The 18,016-nt window shown below is 38.6% G+C and overlaps 1 protein-coding gene across 4 annotated transcripts in view; it reads right to left on the reverse strand.

The window, feature by feature from the left end:
* LOC140680196 (uncharacterized) overlaps positions 1–18,016 on the reverse strand; it is a 104,035-nt gene that overhangs the window by 32,112 nt on the left and 53,907 nt on the right. For 3 of the 4 annotated variants that reach the window (XM_072916632.1, XM_072916633.1, XM_072916630.1), the window contains exons 1-2: positions 17,243–17,692; positions 10,092–10,310 (exon numbers count right to left, since the gene is read on the reverse strand). In XM_072916632.1, coding sequence (XP_072772733.1) covers positions 10,092–10,310; positions 17,243–17,429 — 406 coding nt within the window. In that variant the 5' untranslated portion in view covers positions 17,430–17,692. Of the gene's footprint in view, positions 1–10,091; positions 10,311–17,242; positions 17,693–18,016 lie in introns of those variants that run through there. The other variant, XM_072916631.1, reaches the window with a different exon arrangement.

Raw genomic sequence — 18,016 nt, forward strand, 5'->3', positions numbered from 1 at the left:
AACTCTGTAGAACTTGCACCTGGCTCGCTGACAACAAGCTATCCATACACTTGGGTAAAACTGAATCCATCCTGTTTGGGTCCCACATCAACCTTAAGAAAGTCAGTGACTTCACTATAAAAGTGGGTGACATTGTTATCACCAGGAAAGATGAGGTCACCTACCTAGGTTCCATTCTAGAGGCTAATCTTTCCTGTGATAAAATGGCAACCAAGGTAATCAAAAAGGTCAACCAACGAACGAGATTTCTCTGTAGAATCTCCTCTCTGGTCAACAAAAGCACCATGAAGATTCTGGAGGGAACTCTCGTTCAACCCTTTTTCCATTACGCATGCACCTCCTGGTACCCTAGCACCTCCAAAACCCTCAAATCTAGACTCCAAACATCCCAGAACAAGCTAGTCAGATTACTTCTAGACCTCCACCCCAGATCACACCTCACTCCTACCCACTTCTCCAAAGTGGGCTGGCTCAGGGTGGAGGACAGAGTAAAACAACTTGCACTGAGCCTAGTCTATAAAATCAGCTACACCTCACTGATACCCAAGTACATGTCAAACTACTTCCTTAACGTAAATGACCGCCATAACCACAACACCAGGGGGAGCTCCACTAACCACGTTAAACCCAGATTCCGATCTAACAAAGGTCTTAACTCATTCTCCTTCTATGCCACATCAATATGGAATGCACTCCCAACAGGTGTAAAAGAAAGTGTATCTCTATCCTCCTTCAAAACCGCAATAAAACAACACCTCCAGGCAACTTCAACCCTTGACTAACACCCTCTCTTCCTCATCATACCTCTTCGGATTGTAAATAATCAAATGTAGTCACTTATTCTTATAATTTCTGATCTCTCTCTCTGTGTCCAATACTTGCTGTACAAATGTACCAAGTCAGACCTACACTGTTCCAATGTCAATTTCTCTGAAGTGTTGATACCAACCAAACGTAACCCCCCCCCCCCTCCATATCCCACACCCCGGATTGTAAAAAATGTAAATAATTACATGTATATACTGTGATGATTATCTTGTGTGATGACTGTATTACGAAAATAGTATATATCTGTATCACAAATCGATTTAAGTGGACCCCGACTTAAACAAGTTGAAAAACATATTCGGGTGTTACCATTTAGCGGTCAATTGTACGGAATATGTACTTCACTGTGCAATCTACTAATAAAAGTTTCAATCAAGCAACATGCATCTGCTAGCTCATGATCGCCCCCACTTCTCAGTGTGGCGAGTTGGAGTACTACAAGAAGCACTCTAATACAGTGCTTAAATCTGTATTTTTAGTCTTATTATCAAGGAATAATGAGGTCACACTTATATTAAAACATTAATGCTAAGGTTTCGTCCAGTATTGGGCCGGTGATGATGATGATGATGATGATGATGATGAAGATGTATCTGTGCAAGTGAACAATTGGATCCACAAGGGACAACAACCCTTTCCACAGACTACACACACACATCAGAAACATAAATGTTAGAAGCCTACAACAATATATGTGAAGAAGACTTTAGGATTAAAAGTGAAGATGTGAGGTGAAATAAGTACAAATGCAGCAATAAAAACAAGCAACTCCACTCACGATGGCTCTAAAGTTCAGTGATGTGTTGCTAACTTCAGCATTTTTCTTCTTTGTTGATGTTTTGCAGTAGTTAACATCCATGATGTAACAATGCTGCTAATCTACCAGAGTCCACATTTTGTTAACCATTTTATTCATTCATACTTTTAATTGGATAAAAACATCAATAAAATGCAATGGAAAAAATGTGTGAAAAATAAACAATAAAAATAATAAGATGTCCTCTCTTCACAGATGAGAAAATAGAATAAAATAGTAGCGTCATATATAACATTCAATACATGCACACAACTTAAAAAGTAAGTACAGGACAACATATAAGACTAGAAGATGAGAAGCACTACATACAACATCAAATATACATTCATATTAAACATGCTGTGTTTTTAAACTACATTTAGCACAATCACTGTTTAAGTGTTTTTACATCCCTGCAGCTTCCATGACTGTTACACACTTGTGTCTACTGACCTGATACTTATACCTGAACATCTTATCACACACAGTGCAACTAAACGGTTTCTCTCCAGTGTGTGTTCTCATGTGTGTGGTCATGATTTCCTTTCTGGAGAAACTCTTCTTACAAACATCCATCCATCCATCCATTTTCTACCGCTTATTCCCTTCGGGGTGGCAGGGGGCGCTGGAGCCTATCTCAGCTACAATCCGGCGGAAGGCGGGGTACACCCTGGACAAGTCGCCACCTCATCGCAGGGCCAACACAGATAGACAGACAACATTCACACTCACATTCACACACTAGGGCCAGTTTAGTGTTGCCAATCAACCTATCCCCAGGTGCATGTCTTTGGAGGTGGGAGGAAGCCGGAGTACCCGGAGGGAACCCACGCAGTCACGGAGAGAACATGCAAACTCCACACAGAAAGATCCCGAGCCCGGGATTGAACTCACGACTACTCAGGACCTTCGTTTTGTGAAGCCGACGCACTAACCCCTCTGGCACCGTGCTGCCCCGTGTGTGTTCTCATGTGCAATATAATTTCCTTCTTAGTGTTGAATCTTTTAACAAAAGCTGAACAAGCAAAAGGTTTCTCACCTGTGTGTGTTCTCATGTGTAATATAATTGCATTCTTAGTGTTGAATCTTTTAGCACAAGCTGAGCAAGCAAAAGGTTTCTCTCAAGTGTGTGTTGTCATGTGTGTGGTCATGTGTTCCTTTCTGGAGACACTCTTCTTACAAACAGAGCAAGTAAAACGTTTCTCACCTGTGTGTGTTCTCATGTGTAATATAATTGCATTCTTAGTGTTGAATCTTTTAGCACAAGCTGAGCAAGCAAAAGGTTTCTCTCCAGTGTGTGTTCTCATGTGTGTGGTCATGCTTTGCTTTCTGGAGTAACTCTTCTTACAAACAGAGCAAGTAAAAGGTTTCTCTCCAGTATGTATTCTCATGTGTTCTGTAAAATGACCCTTGTGTCGAAATGATTTCCCACATTCAGAGCAGTCAAAGTGTTTGTTGTTAGTGTGATGTCTCGTATCACCTTTAGAGTCATTTTTACTCTCCAAAGGTTTTTGGATGTGGTCACTGTGATCAGAAGAGTGTGACATCATGTGGTCCATGTCTGACAGTGGAGCAAAGATGCTGTCTGGTTCTGACTTGATATCTTCACAATGCTCTCCATCAGCTTCTGTGATGTGTTGACTTACAAGCTCCGCCCCTCTGTTCTCCTCACTTTGACTGTGATGAAGCTGTAAGGACTGAGCTTCATCTTCATCATGAAGCTGCTCCTCTTTAATGTGGGAGGGGGCCTGTAGCTCCTTCTGTCCCACACTGGTGTGCCACTCCTCTTCATGACTCCCCGCTGACACCCGCTGGACGTCTGCAGAACAAATGAGGTGTTACTCTTCTGAAGTTTGCAGTATTCAAACTATTGACATGTGAGCTAGGCCAAATAGACAGTGATGGGCAAGCTACCTGGACAATGTAGTAAGCTAAGCTACAAGTTACTCTCAATTAAATGGAGCTAAGCTATCCTCAGAGAATTGTAGCACGCTACACTACAAGCTACACTGCAAAAGTAGCTTGCCACATCAAATATATATATATATATATATTGGCCCACATGTATAATATCAATGTTTATGTTGTCCATGGAAAGAAGTTAGTAAGAAGCAAAAGAAAAACAACCAACCATGGATGACAAAAGGACTGAAAAAAGCTTGTCACAAAAAAAAGACATTATATGGAATATTAATAACACAGACATCTATAGAGGCAGAAAATAAGTATAAGAAATATAAAAACAAGCTAATTGGTCTACTAGGAACATGTACCGTATTTTCCGCACTATAAGGCGCACCGGATTATTAGCCGCACCTTCTATGAATTACATATTTCATAATTTTGTCCACCAATAAGCCGCCCCGGACTATAAGCCGCGCCTACGCTGCGCTAAAGTGAATGTCAAAAAAACGCTGCGCTAAAGTGAATGTCAAAAAAACAGTCAGATAGTTCAGTCAAACTTTAATAATATATTGAAAACCAGCGTTCTAACAACTCTGTCCCAAAATGTACAAATGTGCAATCACAAACATAGTAAAATTCAAAATGGTGTAGAGCAATAGCAACATACCGGTAATGTTGCTCGAACGTTAATGTCACAACACACAACACACAAAATAAACATAGCGCTCACTTTCTGAAGTTATTCTTCATTCGTACCGGTAAATCCTTCGAATTCTTCGTCTTCGGTGTCCGAATTGAAAAGTTGCGCAAGCGTGGGTTCCAAAATGGCCGGCTCCGTCTCTTCGAAGTCATCGGATTCAGTGTCGCTGTTGTTGTGCAGCAGTTCTGTGAATCCTGCCTTCCGGAAAGCTCGGACCACAGTTGTGACAGAAATATCTGCCCAGGCATTTACAATCCACTGGCAGATGTTGGCGTATGTCGTCCGGCGTTGTCTGCCCGTCTTAGTGAAGGTGTGTTCGCCTTCGGTCATCCATTTTTCCCACGCAGTTCGCAGTCGTGATTTGAATGCCCTGTTGACACCAATATCCAGCGGTTGGAGTTCTTTGGTTAATCCACCCGGAATGACGGCGAGTGTTGTATTTGTGTGCTTCACTTGTTTTTTGACACCATCTGTGATGTGGGCGCGCATAGAGTCGTATATCAACATGGACGGAGCAGCGTGAAAAAAGCCACCCGGCCTCTTCGCGTAAACTTCCCTTAACCACTCGCTCATCTTTTCTTCATCCATCCATCCCTTCGAGTTAGCTTTTATGATGACGCCGGCTGGAAAGGTCTCTTTTGGCAAGGTCTTCCTTTTGAATATCACCATGGGAGGAAGTTTCTGGCCATTAGCATGGCAAGCTAGAACCACAGTGAAGGACGACTTCTCATTCCCTGTGGTGCGAATATTCACCGTACGTGCTCCCGTTGAATCCACAGTGCGGTTCACAGGAATATCAAAAGTCAGTGGAACCTCGTCCATGTTGATAATGTTCTCTGGCCGGATCTTTTTTTCCGCTATCTTCTTTTTACAATATGCACGGAAAGTAGCCAGCTTTTCTTTAAAGTCGTTAGGCAGTTGCTGTGAAACAGTGGTCCGTGTGCGGATGGAGAGATTGCGTCTTTTCATAAACCGGAAACACCAAGAAGCACCACCTTTAAAATCATCCAGGTGAAGTTCGCTTGCTAGCGTTGTTGCCTTCATTCGAATAGTGATGGTGCTGACACTTCTGCTTGCTGCTCTCTGCTCAACAACCCACTGTTCGAGTTCGTCCTCCAACTGTTGCCATCGTGCTTTGTTCCCTCGGAAGCTCTGTTTTGTCTTCTTTACCTGGCGCAGGTCATCTTCTTGCTTCCTCCACCTACGCACCATTGATTCATTTATGTTATATTCTCTTGCTGCTGCTCTATTTCCGTGTTCTTCGGCATGACTTATTGCCTTAAGTTTAAATTCTGCGTTATAAGCGTGTCGTTTAGTAGGAGCCATTTTGTAGTCTGGTCTTTACAGATGTAGACACACAAAGGAAATGAAACGAAATATCCGCGCGCTTCTTTTTCTTCCGGGGGCGGGCGGTAGCGCTTCCTGTTCTATGGGGGCGGGTGCTTACCTTGGCGGTTGCTTGCGTAGAAGAAGAAGCACTTCCTGTTCTACCGGGAAAAAAGATGGCGGCTGTTTACCGAAGTTGCGAGATCGAAACTTTATGAAAATGAATCGTAATAAAGCGCACCGGGTTATAAGGCGCACTGTTAGCTTTTGAGAAAATTTGTGGTTTTTAGGTGCACCTTATAGTGCGGAAAATACGGTAAGAAGGAATACTACAGACAATTATTAAAGAAGAACAGAAACAACATGAGAGCAACATGGGGCATCCTAAATAGCATCATTAAAAATGCTGCTAAGAAAGATTACCCCCAGTACTTTCTACATGGAAATACAAAAAATGACAATATGAACCAAATAGTTGAATGTTTTAAGGATTACTTTGTTAATAACGGAAACAATGTGGAACAAAGATTTCCAAATGCAGATGATGGATCAGTTGAGGACTTGAGTGAGCTCATAGACAGAAATCCCAATTCCATGTTTCTTAAGAATGTGACAAAAGAAGAAATAATCAAAATTGTAAAACATTGTAAATCCAAGACCTCAACCGACTGTCATGGAATAGATATGGTAACCATAAAAAAGGTTATAGAAGACATTTCAGAACCTCTGACATATATCAGCAACGTATCATTTCTAACCGGCAAATTCCCTGAAAAAATGAAAATTGCAAAAGTCTACCAATTTATAAGAATGGAGACATACACCAGTTTACTAACTACACACCAGAATTCACAGCAAATATCTCAACATGGATAGCATTAATCCAAATAACAGAGGAAATGAGCAATGCAATAGATGGTAAAGAATGTGCGGCCGCAGTATTCATGGACTTAACAAAAGCATTTGACACAATTAATCATGATATTTTAATAACAAAACTAGAACGATATGGCATCAGAGGTTTGGTCTTGAACTGGGTAATAAGTTATTTAACCAACAGGAAGCAATATGTGAAGATGGGTGAAAATATGTCAACACGGCTAGATATATCCTGTGGTGTACCCCAGGGATCAATACTGGGACCAAGATTGTTTTATCTTTATATAAACCACATTTGTAAAGTTACAAAATACTTAAAGTTAGTTTTATTTGCAGACGACACAACTGCTTTCTGTTCAGGAGAGAACACACAGAAGATAATACAAATAATAACAGAAGAAATTAACACATTAAAAAGATGCTTTGACAAAAACAGACTATCTTTGAGTCTCAGTAAAACTAAAATAATGCTATTTGTGACAGTAGAAAAGAGCATCATACACAAATACAAATAAACGGAATAGATATTGAAAGGGTAAAAGAAACCAGATTGTTGGGAGTATTAATAGATGATAAAATGAACTGGAAATCTCACATACAAAACATACAACATAAGGTGAATTTGCAAACAGCTAAAATGATACACAAAGCAAACTATTACCTGCTAGCCAAGAATGTACAACAATTCTCAACAAAAGAGGAGAAATATAATCTCAGAGAAAAATGTAATTTAAAACATTTGTATGCACGTACAACACTTAAGACCTTCAGTATATCAGTATGTGGAATTAAATGATGGAATGGATTAAGCAAAGCAATCAAACAATGTACTAATATGATCCACTTCAAGAAACTCTTCACACTTGAAGTGTTTACAAAGTACAAAGAAGAAGATAAACATTCTCAATTTATTTCATCCATCATTCATTTTCTACATCATCTTACTCATCTCACCATATGAAATATAACTTACTTCACTCATTATTATTTATTTATTTTTATTGTGATTACTTATGGAGTATATTGTGAATACATTGAGAACAGGAAGTGAACAAAAGTGTTAGCAACTGTTATGTAAAAGAAAAGTGGTAGGATTAAATAAGCTCTGCTTCTTCCTACTCCTTTTCCAACATGTTGAAAAGACAAACTGGAAATTGTGATGTATCATGTTGTATGCATGCATGTGTGATGTATCATGTTGTATGCATGCATGTGTGATGTATCATGTTGTATGCATGCATGTGTGATGTATCATGTTGTATACATGCATGTGTGATGTACCATGTTGTATGCATGCATGTGTGATGTATCATGTTGTATGCATGCATGTGTGATGTATCATGTTGTATGCATGCATGTGTGATGTATCATGTTGTATGCATGCATGTGTGATGTATCATGTTGTATGCATGCATGTGTGATGTATCATGTTGTATGCATGCATGTGTGATGTATCATGTTGTATACATGCATGTGTGATGTATCATGTTGTATGCATGCATGTGTGATGTATCATGTTGTATGCATGCATGTGTGATGTATCATGTTGTATGCTTGCATGTTCCAAATAAACTCACCTCAACTAACACTTGGTGGACATTCAAGCCACAAAATGCAAATGGAGTATTGTTGTTGTATTTTGGATGGTTATAGAGGACCTCCCATTGGCTCCATTGCAAGTGGACTTTTATTTACATTTATGAGTTAAAATTAGGGCTGGGTGATGTATGGAATATACTGGATATATCGTGGGTTTGTCTCTGTGCGATATAGAAAATGACTATATGGTGATATTGGAGTATACGTTCTCACACAGTTGCTTTTAGCTGCAAGCACTACACTACAGGCTCTTCTCACTCTTTCTTGTCTCTCCTTCTCACAGAGACATAAAACAAGCGCACCTTCTTACATACGTCACATACTGTCACGTGTGCAATGTCATACGCTCTTACGGAGCAGACAGGTAGCGGCATGGTAACGTTAGCTGTGGTGCTAGTGGTAATACGAGAGAAAGAAGGTGCCAATCTGGTCACAAATTAAGGCAGAATTAATTCCCGAGACAAACAGCAGGAGGTCCATCATCTGGCAGTGGTTTGGCTTCAAGCGGGTAGATGGTGAACAAGTATGCAGCAAAAGCGTTGCTACAAAAAGTAGCAGCACTGCTAATGTAGCATCATTTGAAAAGTCACCCGCTAGACAATGAAGAGTTCTTGAAACTCTGCATGTCAACATCTCCGTTCAGTGCCACACCCACAAAATGCCCAAGCAACCATTTCCACATCAACACCGTATGAAACAAATAGTCAACAACAGAAGGAGATAACGTCCGCAGGAACCTACCACATAGTGAAGGACATACACTATTTGATTTCCTATTATGCAGCTCATTTTTATTTGACACTTATTGAAATATCTTGTGTGACATCATGCACAAAAGTGCACTTTATTTGTTTTAAACTATTGTAGTGGCGTTCTGTACAAAAAGTCCACTTTAATTTAGTGTTGTTTTGATATGTCATCTTAGTGACATCATGCACAAAAGTGCACTAATAGCTTGTTTTAAAATGTCTCTGACAATCTTGCACTTTGTTTTGAAATGACATGAATGTTTGTGCCACTGCTTAATAACTGTTTAATAAATACACTTTTGCTAAATTGACTTAGTTGTGATTTCCCTCTCTGCATGAATGTTTAAAAGTAGCATATATTAATGCAGTATGAAGAACAATGTTTTAATGTAGACACATAGAATCATCATACTGCTGTCATTATATGCATCAAGTGTTCATTCAAGGCTAAGGCAAAATATCCACATATATATGGTGTATCGTGACATGGCCTAAACATATCCACATATATATGGTGTATCGTGACATGGACTAAACATATCCACATATATATGGTGTATCGTGACATGGACTAAACATATCCACATATATATGGTGTATCGTGACATGGACTAAACATATCCACATATATATGGTGTATCGTGACATGGCCTAAACATATCCACATATATATGGTGTATCGTGACATGGACTAAACATATCCACATATATATGGTGTATCGTGACATGGACTAAACATATCCACATATATATGGTGTATCGTGACATGGACTAAACATATCCACATATATATGGTGTATCGTGACATGGCCTAAACATATCCACATATATATGGTGTATCGTGACATGGACTAAACATATCCACATATATATGGTGTATCGTGACATGGACTAAACATATCCACATATATATGGTGTATCGTGACATGGACTAAACATATCCACATATATATGGTGTATCGTGACATGGCCTAAACATATCCACATATATATGGTGTATCGTGACATGGACTAAACATATCCACATATATATGGTGTATTGTGACATGGTCTAAACACATCCACCAGCCCTAGTTAGAATGTGTTTGTTTTTTTAATATATCCATCGTCATGTCTTTTATAATGATTGTGAACAATAGAAAAATCCCCAAAAAGTGCAGTTCCCCTCTAAATTCCAATGATTAGATTTAAGACTTGAAGTGTATGAGCATGAAGTGATGAAGCCTACTTGGATGAGTCTTCTAAGACAAAGTGAACAGTCCAGTTGTGATGGATTGAATGCCCTGAGAATAAAATGATATGTGCTTACTTGGACTGTGATGAAGCTGTGAGGACTCAGGTGCTTTGTCTTCATGCTCTTCAGTCTTCACAGAGACAACAGTCAGTGGAAACTTGCTGACATCATCCTCCTCCTGCCCTACAACACACTCTCCCTCCTGACTGATCCACACTTCCTCCTCTTCCTCTTTCATGTGAGGGGGCTGTGGATCCTCCTCATCATATTTAATGTGAGGGGGCTGCTGGACGTCTGTTGGGTAAATAAGTAAATAAGATAAAGAGAGAATAGAAATAGTTTTGGACTGACACTTTTAACACAATGACATTATTTGCGTTCTTCTGTGTATGGTGTTAAAAGTATGGAGCAAAACGACCAATAAAAATGCGGGAAATACCTCCTTTTGTCCCAGTCACTACAATTAATTCAAAAGTGAGTACAAAAACAGACTTGGAAATTTGATGGGGGCAATTTGAAAAGTTTTTATAAGTACGAGGCAGCATTGATTGAGGCATTCTTAACTTTACACTCACTGATGTAAAGTGTGTAAATATTTTATTCTGTATATGGTCTATGACACCTAAAATGTATCTCTAAACTTAACCACAATCTTGTAATGACATGGTCATTACCATAACTTCAATATCATGGAAATAAAAAATCTAATTCCAAAATCACTTAAAAAAACATTCATGGTATGTTTTTGTTATCATGCAGGATACTTTTTTTGTGGTCATTTTGTTGGCTGGACCAAAATGAACTTTTACCAAAACATGTTTTACTATGTTCTGTTTTATGGAGTATCTCCATCAACAATTCCTCTTTAGGAATTGGAGACCATCTACGACACGCTGAAGGAAAGTCAGTCACCTTTATGCTCTTTTAATAAATTAAGTGTTGACTACTTTGGCATACCTGCCAACTTTTGAAATCAGAAAAACCTAGTAGCCAGGGTCCAGGGGCCGCAGGCCCTGGTAGGTCCAGGATAAAGTCCTGGTGGGGCGTTCAGGCTTCGCCCCCCAACGCAAAATGATTATTAGCATTCAGACAGGTTAAAATGTTGCTAAAACCATCACTTTTCTATCAGTCACAGTGACTTTTCAAAACAAAAATATTACAGCAAAAATCATATGGGTTGATTGACATGTTTATTCTGTAAACTAACTTCAATAGTTTGAAATGATTTTGACAGTTAATGCCAGTTATCCTGTCAACCTTTCACAAGACTTCAATTTGTTAATTGAAAGTATAAACAGTATAAACACTTTTTACAGTAAACAAATGGTAAAACAGTACTAAACAATTCCATTAAAAAAAAAAATTGGTGTCATTATTAACTTTCTGTCCAAGCTTGTATAATCTACTGCCTTGTTCAATTGTAAAAAATATTCTGTGCCTAAAATTCACATTTCTATCACAATTATCATACTGTAAACATGGTAAGCTAACTTCATTAAAATTACCGTATTTTCCGCACTATAAGGCGCACCTAAAAACCACAAATTTTCTCAAAAGCTAACAGTGCGCCTTATAACCCGGTGCGCTTTATTACGATTAATTTTCATAAAGTTTCGATCTCGCAACTTCGGTAAACAGCCGCCATCTTTTTTCCCGGTAGAACAGGAAGCGCTTCTTCTTCTACGCAAGCAACCGCCAAGGAAAGCACCCGCCCCCATAGAACAGGAAGCGCTTCACCCGCCCCCATAGAACAGGAAGCGCTTCACCCGCCCCCGGAAGAAGAAGAAAAAACGCGCGGATATCACCGTACGTTTCATTTCCTGTTTACATCTGTAAAGACCACAAAATGGCTCCTACTAAACGATCCGGTTCATAAAAAGACGCAATCTCTCCATCCGCACACGGATTACTACCGTATTTCACAGCAACTGAACCGCACTGTGGAACGGGAGCACGTACGGTGAATATTCGCTCCACAGGGAATGAGAAGTCATCCTTCACTGTGGTTCTAGCTTGCCATGCTAACTTCCACTCATGGTGATATTCAAAAGGAAGACCTTGCCAAAAGAGACCTTTCCAGCCGGCGTCATCATAAAAGCTAACTCGAAGGGATGGATGGATGAAGAAAAGATGAGCGAGTGGTTAAGGGAAGTTTACGCGAAGAGGCCGGGTGGCTTTTTTCACACAGCTCCGAAGGCGAACACACCTTCACTAAGACGGGCAGACAGCCTCGGACGACATACGCCAACATTTGCCAGTGGATCGTAAATGCTTGGGCAGATATTTCGGTCACAACTGTGGTCCGAGCTTTCCGGAAGGCAGGATTCACAGAACAACAGCGACACTGACTCCCGATGACTTCTACGAGACGGAACCGGCCATTTTGGATACCACGCTTGCGCAACTTTTCAATTCGGACACCGAAGACGAAGAATTCGAAGGATTTACGAATGAAGAATAACTTCAGAAGGTGAGCGCTATGTTTATTTTGTGTGTTGTGACATTAACGTTCGAGCAACATTATGTTGCTATTTATTGCTCTACACCATTTTGAATTTTACTATGTTTGTGATTGCACATTTGCGTACATTTTGGGACAGAGTTGTTAGAACGCTGGTTTTCAATATATTATTAAAGTTTGACTGAACTATCTGACTGTTTTTTTGACATTCACTTTAGCGCAGCGTTTTTTTGACATTCACTTTAGCGCAGCGTAGGCGCGGCTTTTAGTCCGGGGCGGCTTATTGGTGGACAAAATTATGAAATATGTAATTCATAGAAGGTGCGGCTAATAATCCGGTGCGCCTTATAGTGCGGAAAATACGGTAATAGTCCTGTCAATAGCATGGAATTACAATTCAAATGTAGGTTTTTTTTGTAAGCCTTTCAAAAGAATTCAAAATATGAAAAATTAATGAAAATTAATTTAAGCCATCAGACACTTGAAAAGTGGCACATCACATCTCTAATGTAATCATTTTAACTTTTCAACAGAAATAGCACTGCAAAAATATTAAGGACATACTTCTGTATTTTGGTAGTTATGCTGTCAACATTTAACAAGATTTCTTCAACTTGGACTTGAAAGCATAAATAGTATAAACACTTTTAACAGTATAACAGTACTAAACAATTCCAATAGATAACATTGGTGTCATTACCTTTTTGTGGCTAAAATCCGAAAAACGTTGAAAGTTTTCCACTTGTATCGCTAGCAACGGCATTAGACTTGTGTTTTTTTTGTCCCAACGTGGTCTTTTACAATTCCTCCGTGTCCGATCGAAAAATCTTGTCTGCACAAGGTGCAATTCGCGTAGTTTTCACCCTTTTTGGAACGGATAATTATTCCCGGATAGGCTTTTGAATATTCTTTACGGAATGACTGCAGTTTTCTTTTCGGTTTAAGACTCGTTTGCGATGTTTCTCCGGCTGATTCCATGATCGTTCGCTCATTTGGAAACAATGGCAACAGGTGCCTCGTGCTTGGCAGCGGTGCTATAAATAGCCTCGCGCATTTAAAATTTTTTTTTTTTTTAATTAATGAAAAACCGTATTTTTTATCACTGCAACCGTCACCCGGAATAGGTTGATGAAAACCGTACTAATTACGGGAAAACCGGAGTAGTTGGCAGGTATGCTTTGGTTATTGAAAATAAATGTTTACTTTCACTTATTGTTGCATGTAAGTCAGAATCAGGAAGTGAAATTATAACTTTAATTAGATATGATTACAGTATAAGATGTATTTGGTGAGTGTGTGAGTTTTGTGTAAACATGTTGATATAGGTTTACATCTTCTTGGGGACTGGAACAGATATGTCCTGAAAGGATGCACCCATTTTCAAAACCTTCACTAAGCTGTGCCACCAACATTGTCTCACTTAGCTCATTAAGCAAACTACCAGGGTGAGTGAGTCCTTTTAAACCTTCATAGACCTCGTTGTTACTTCTGACCAGTTTAAGATCTCCACAAGTGGAACTACTGTATGCATCTACCTATTATTTTGTCAAAATTATTAAGGACAAGTGGTACAAAATGAATTATTAATCTACTTCTTCATTTATTGTTAATATCTGCTTATTTTCTGTTTTAACATGTGCTATCTACACTTCTGTTAAAATTTAATAATCACTTATTCCTCTGTTGTTTGATACTTTACATTAGTTTTGGATGATATCACAAATTTGGGTATCAATCTGATACCAAGTAGTTACAGGATCATACATTGGTCATATTCAAAGTCCTCATGTGTCCAGGGACATATTTACTGACTTTTCACCAGTTTAAGATCTCCACAAGTGGAACTACTGTATGCGGCTGAAGTGATCATTCAATGATTTTCTGTACCCATAAAAAACATAGAACTGAGGCTGACAACCACAAAACAAGCGAAGCTACAATCCTTAAAACCTAGACTAGCAAGGCTTTCAATGACAAACTGGCAAATTAAGACTCGCCTGGTACTTTCAAGTACACAGGTTTTTGGGTCAATTCCTAACCTCAGAAAAGTAGATAACTTCACAGTCAAAGTGGGTGACAATATTATAACAAACAAAAATGAGATTACCTATCTTGGCTGCATCGCAGAGACTAATCTCTCCAGTGAAAAAATGACTACTAAGGTAGTCAAAGAATCAACCGACAAATTATGTTCTTACTAGTGTTGTCCCGATACCAATATTTTGGTACCGAGACCTGTACCAAAATGTATTTCGATACTTTTTGATACTTTTTTAAATAGAAAGAACCACAAAAAAGTGCATTATTGGCTTAATTTTAACAAAAAATCTTAGTGCACATTAAACATATGTTTCTTATTGCAAGTTTGTCCTTAAATAAAATAGTGAACTTACTAGACAACTTGTCTTTCAGTTGGAAGTAAACAAACAAAGGCTCCTAATTGAGTCTGCTGACATATACAGCAACATATTGTGTCATTTATCTACCTATTATTTTGTCAAAATTATTAAGGACAAGTGGTACAAAATGGATTATTAATCTACTTCTTCATTTACTGTTAATATCTGCTTATTTTCTGTTTTAACATGTGCTATCTACACTTCTGTTAAAATTTAATAATCACTTATTCCTCTGTTGTTTGATACTTTACATTAGTTTTGGATGATATGACAAATTTGGGTATCAATCTGATACCAAGTAGTTACAGGATCATACATTGGTCATATTCAAAGTCCTCATGTGTCCAGGGACATATTTACTGAATTTATAAACATAATATATTTTATTTAAAAAAAAAAGAAGATGTTGTGATGCCAAAAAATATTGATATAATCATAGAAATAGTACATTTTACAGGCGGTATAGTACCAAATATGATTCATTAGTATTGGGGTACTATACCAATACTGGTATACCGTACAACCCTAGTTCTTACATAGTAGGATCACCACGCTGGTGGGTAGAAATACACTTAAGACTCTAACACAAGCACTCATTTAACCCCACTTTGACTACAGAGTTCATGTTTGATACCGTGACGCCTTAAAAGCCCTGAAAAACAAACTCCAGACAGCCAAAACAAAATGATTGGGCTTCTACTCAACCGTCCATCTCAGGCTCACCTTTCCACCAACCATTTCAGAGTACAGCTTCTTGCAGTTGGTCTGGTGTACAAGATACACCATACCACTAAAATACCCATGTATTGCAACTACCCAGAGGTAGTTGTACAAATCACATTCAACCCAGATTTCACTACGAAAAAGGTTCTAAATCGTTTTCCTGCTATCCCACCAAAATGCGGAACTCCCTATCAAAAAGAGAAGACATTACAGGTTGCGGCTACTCGTAACTGGGACTATACAAAGCCTTTTGCTTATTGTAAATTATAATTTCATTTATTATCTTGCAGTATATTTGTATTTTAAATGCTAATTTCTACATAGTAATGTGAGTTAAAAAATATTTTGACTGAAACCATCTCAGGCTTTCTTGTAGCAGCAGGCTTTCCCGCAGTGTTTTGTTGTTAAGGCGGCCGCCTTAACAATGATGTACAAGAGCAGCAAGATTCCAATAGGAGCAATCCACAATCGTCTGTGGTGAAAGAGAGAAGAGCTCTACTTCAGGTATGTGGGCGCTAACTTCATTGCTAGGAAGTAATATTGTCAAAAGGCAGATAGATGGGGCATCAAAACATTTTTATATGAACTGCACTGCAACTACAAATGCTCTCAGATGACCACTTTCAACAATGTGGAATCATATTTGTTTGAATATGATCATTGTTTGACAACAGTGTGACAAAAATACTTGCTTTGGAATCAGAAGTCAAGATGGCAAGCATAAATTAAAGTTCAGCTGTTTTACATGTATTTAAATAGGCTTGTATTAAAAATGATTTGAGTAGTTTCTTGTAATAAATAATATTGAGTTAAGTAAAACTGCAGTTGCATTAAAATTGTTTTTTCTGTCCAAATTAAAATACCTCAAAGTGTTTTATTGACACACATTGTTTCCTGACGATGTTGACGGCCATTTGACATGTTGTAAATAACATGTCACTATATTACACTTGTGCTAAAGTGGCTTTATCCCAAATAATGTATTCATGATTGTTGAATTTAATTTTGTAAAAATCCTTATAAAATGTTTATATAAGGATTAACTAACACATTTTCTGGGGGAAACACTGAGCAGTGAATGTGTACCGTGATGAAAGTGTAGCCTTTCCGATGCAAACTTCTCATAACTCCTTCAATCAATCAATCACACATTGTTACAAACTGAGAGGAACATCAACCTCAAACTGTCTCGTTTTCATGAAGAATCTAAATGAAAGCATTGCATCATCCCCACAAGACAAACCATCTTCCTATTAAGTTCAACTTAAAGTACCAATGATTGTCTCACACACACACACACACACTAAGTGTGGCAAAATGATTCTCTGCATTTGACCCATCACCCTTGATCATCCCCTGGGAGGTGAGGGGAGCAGTGGGCAGCAGCGGTGGCCGCGCCCAGGAATCATTGTTGGTGATTCAACCCTCATTTTCAACCCTTAATGCTGATTGCCAAGCAGGGAGGTAATGGCTCCCATTTAATATAGTCTTTGGTATGACTTGGCTGGGGTTTGAACTCACAACCTACCCATCAGTGCGGACACTCTATAACCACTAGGCCACTGATTGACCATCTATTGAAGAAAGGTGTTATTAGTCAAATATAAAGTTAGTAAAGATGTGAGAGTAAGAAGTCAACAAACCTGTTCTGTGTAACACAACTTGATGTTTCTTGAAAACAGCGTCCAGTAGTTGATTGTTCTCCTCTTTTGTTCTAGAAAGTTCCGCCTCGTATTCTGCTATCGTTCTTTCTAACACTACAAATATTTCTTCAACGGCAGCAGTTAGTCGCTGATCCACCAACGCTCTCAACATGTGTAATGTAGACATTTTCACACAATCACAACACTTTACTCTCACACTTGATCTCTACTTAGCGATGTGTTGATAACTTCTGTTAGCAGCTAACAAGCTAAGCTAACTAGCGAGCTAAGCTAACTAACAATAAACGAGCACGAGAAGCGGCAAAGTGCTTCTAGCGCATCGAGACGATTTTATCCTTGAATAAAGAATCAAAAATGTATTTTATACGACGTAAATATTTCAAACTAAAGAATAAATAATAAGACTGACTTATTAGCGTCCTTCTGGCTTCTTTCTGCGTCAATGTGCTTTCACGACAGTTGGCACGCTTGACGTTACAAGACGGTTCTGCTCTCGTCTATGACTGCTCTGCTCTCGCGAGATGTGTCATGCGCAGAAGACTCAAAGCTTTGTAGTAAATCAGGAGCGTGATCACTTTTGGATTTTCTACATTTATTTTGTATTATTGACTTTGTTAAAACTGTTGTTTGTAATAAAATTAAAATGATTAGTTTTATTATTGTGTTGTAATTGTTGTATTAACTAAAATGATGTATATATTGTTGTATTATTCACCAATAAGTCCATACATGTTGGTCCTGTGTTTTATTCTG

Source organism: Nerophis lumbriciformis, linkage group LG28 (genome assembly GCF_033978685.3).
Source record: "Nerophis lumbriciformis linkage group LG28, RoL_Nlum_v2.1, whole genome shotgun sequence".
NCBI classification, from domain to species: Eukaryota; Metazoa; Chordata; class Actinopteri; order Syngnathiformes; family Syngnathidae; genus Nerophis; species Nerophis lumbriciformis.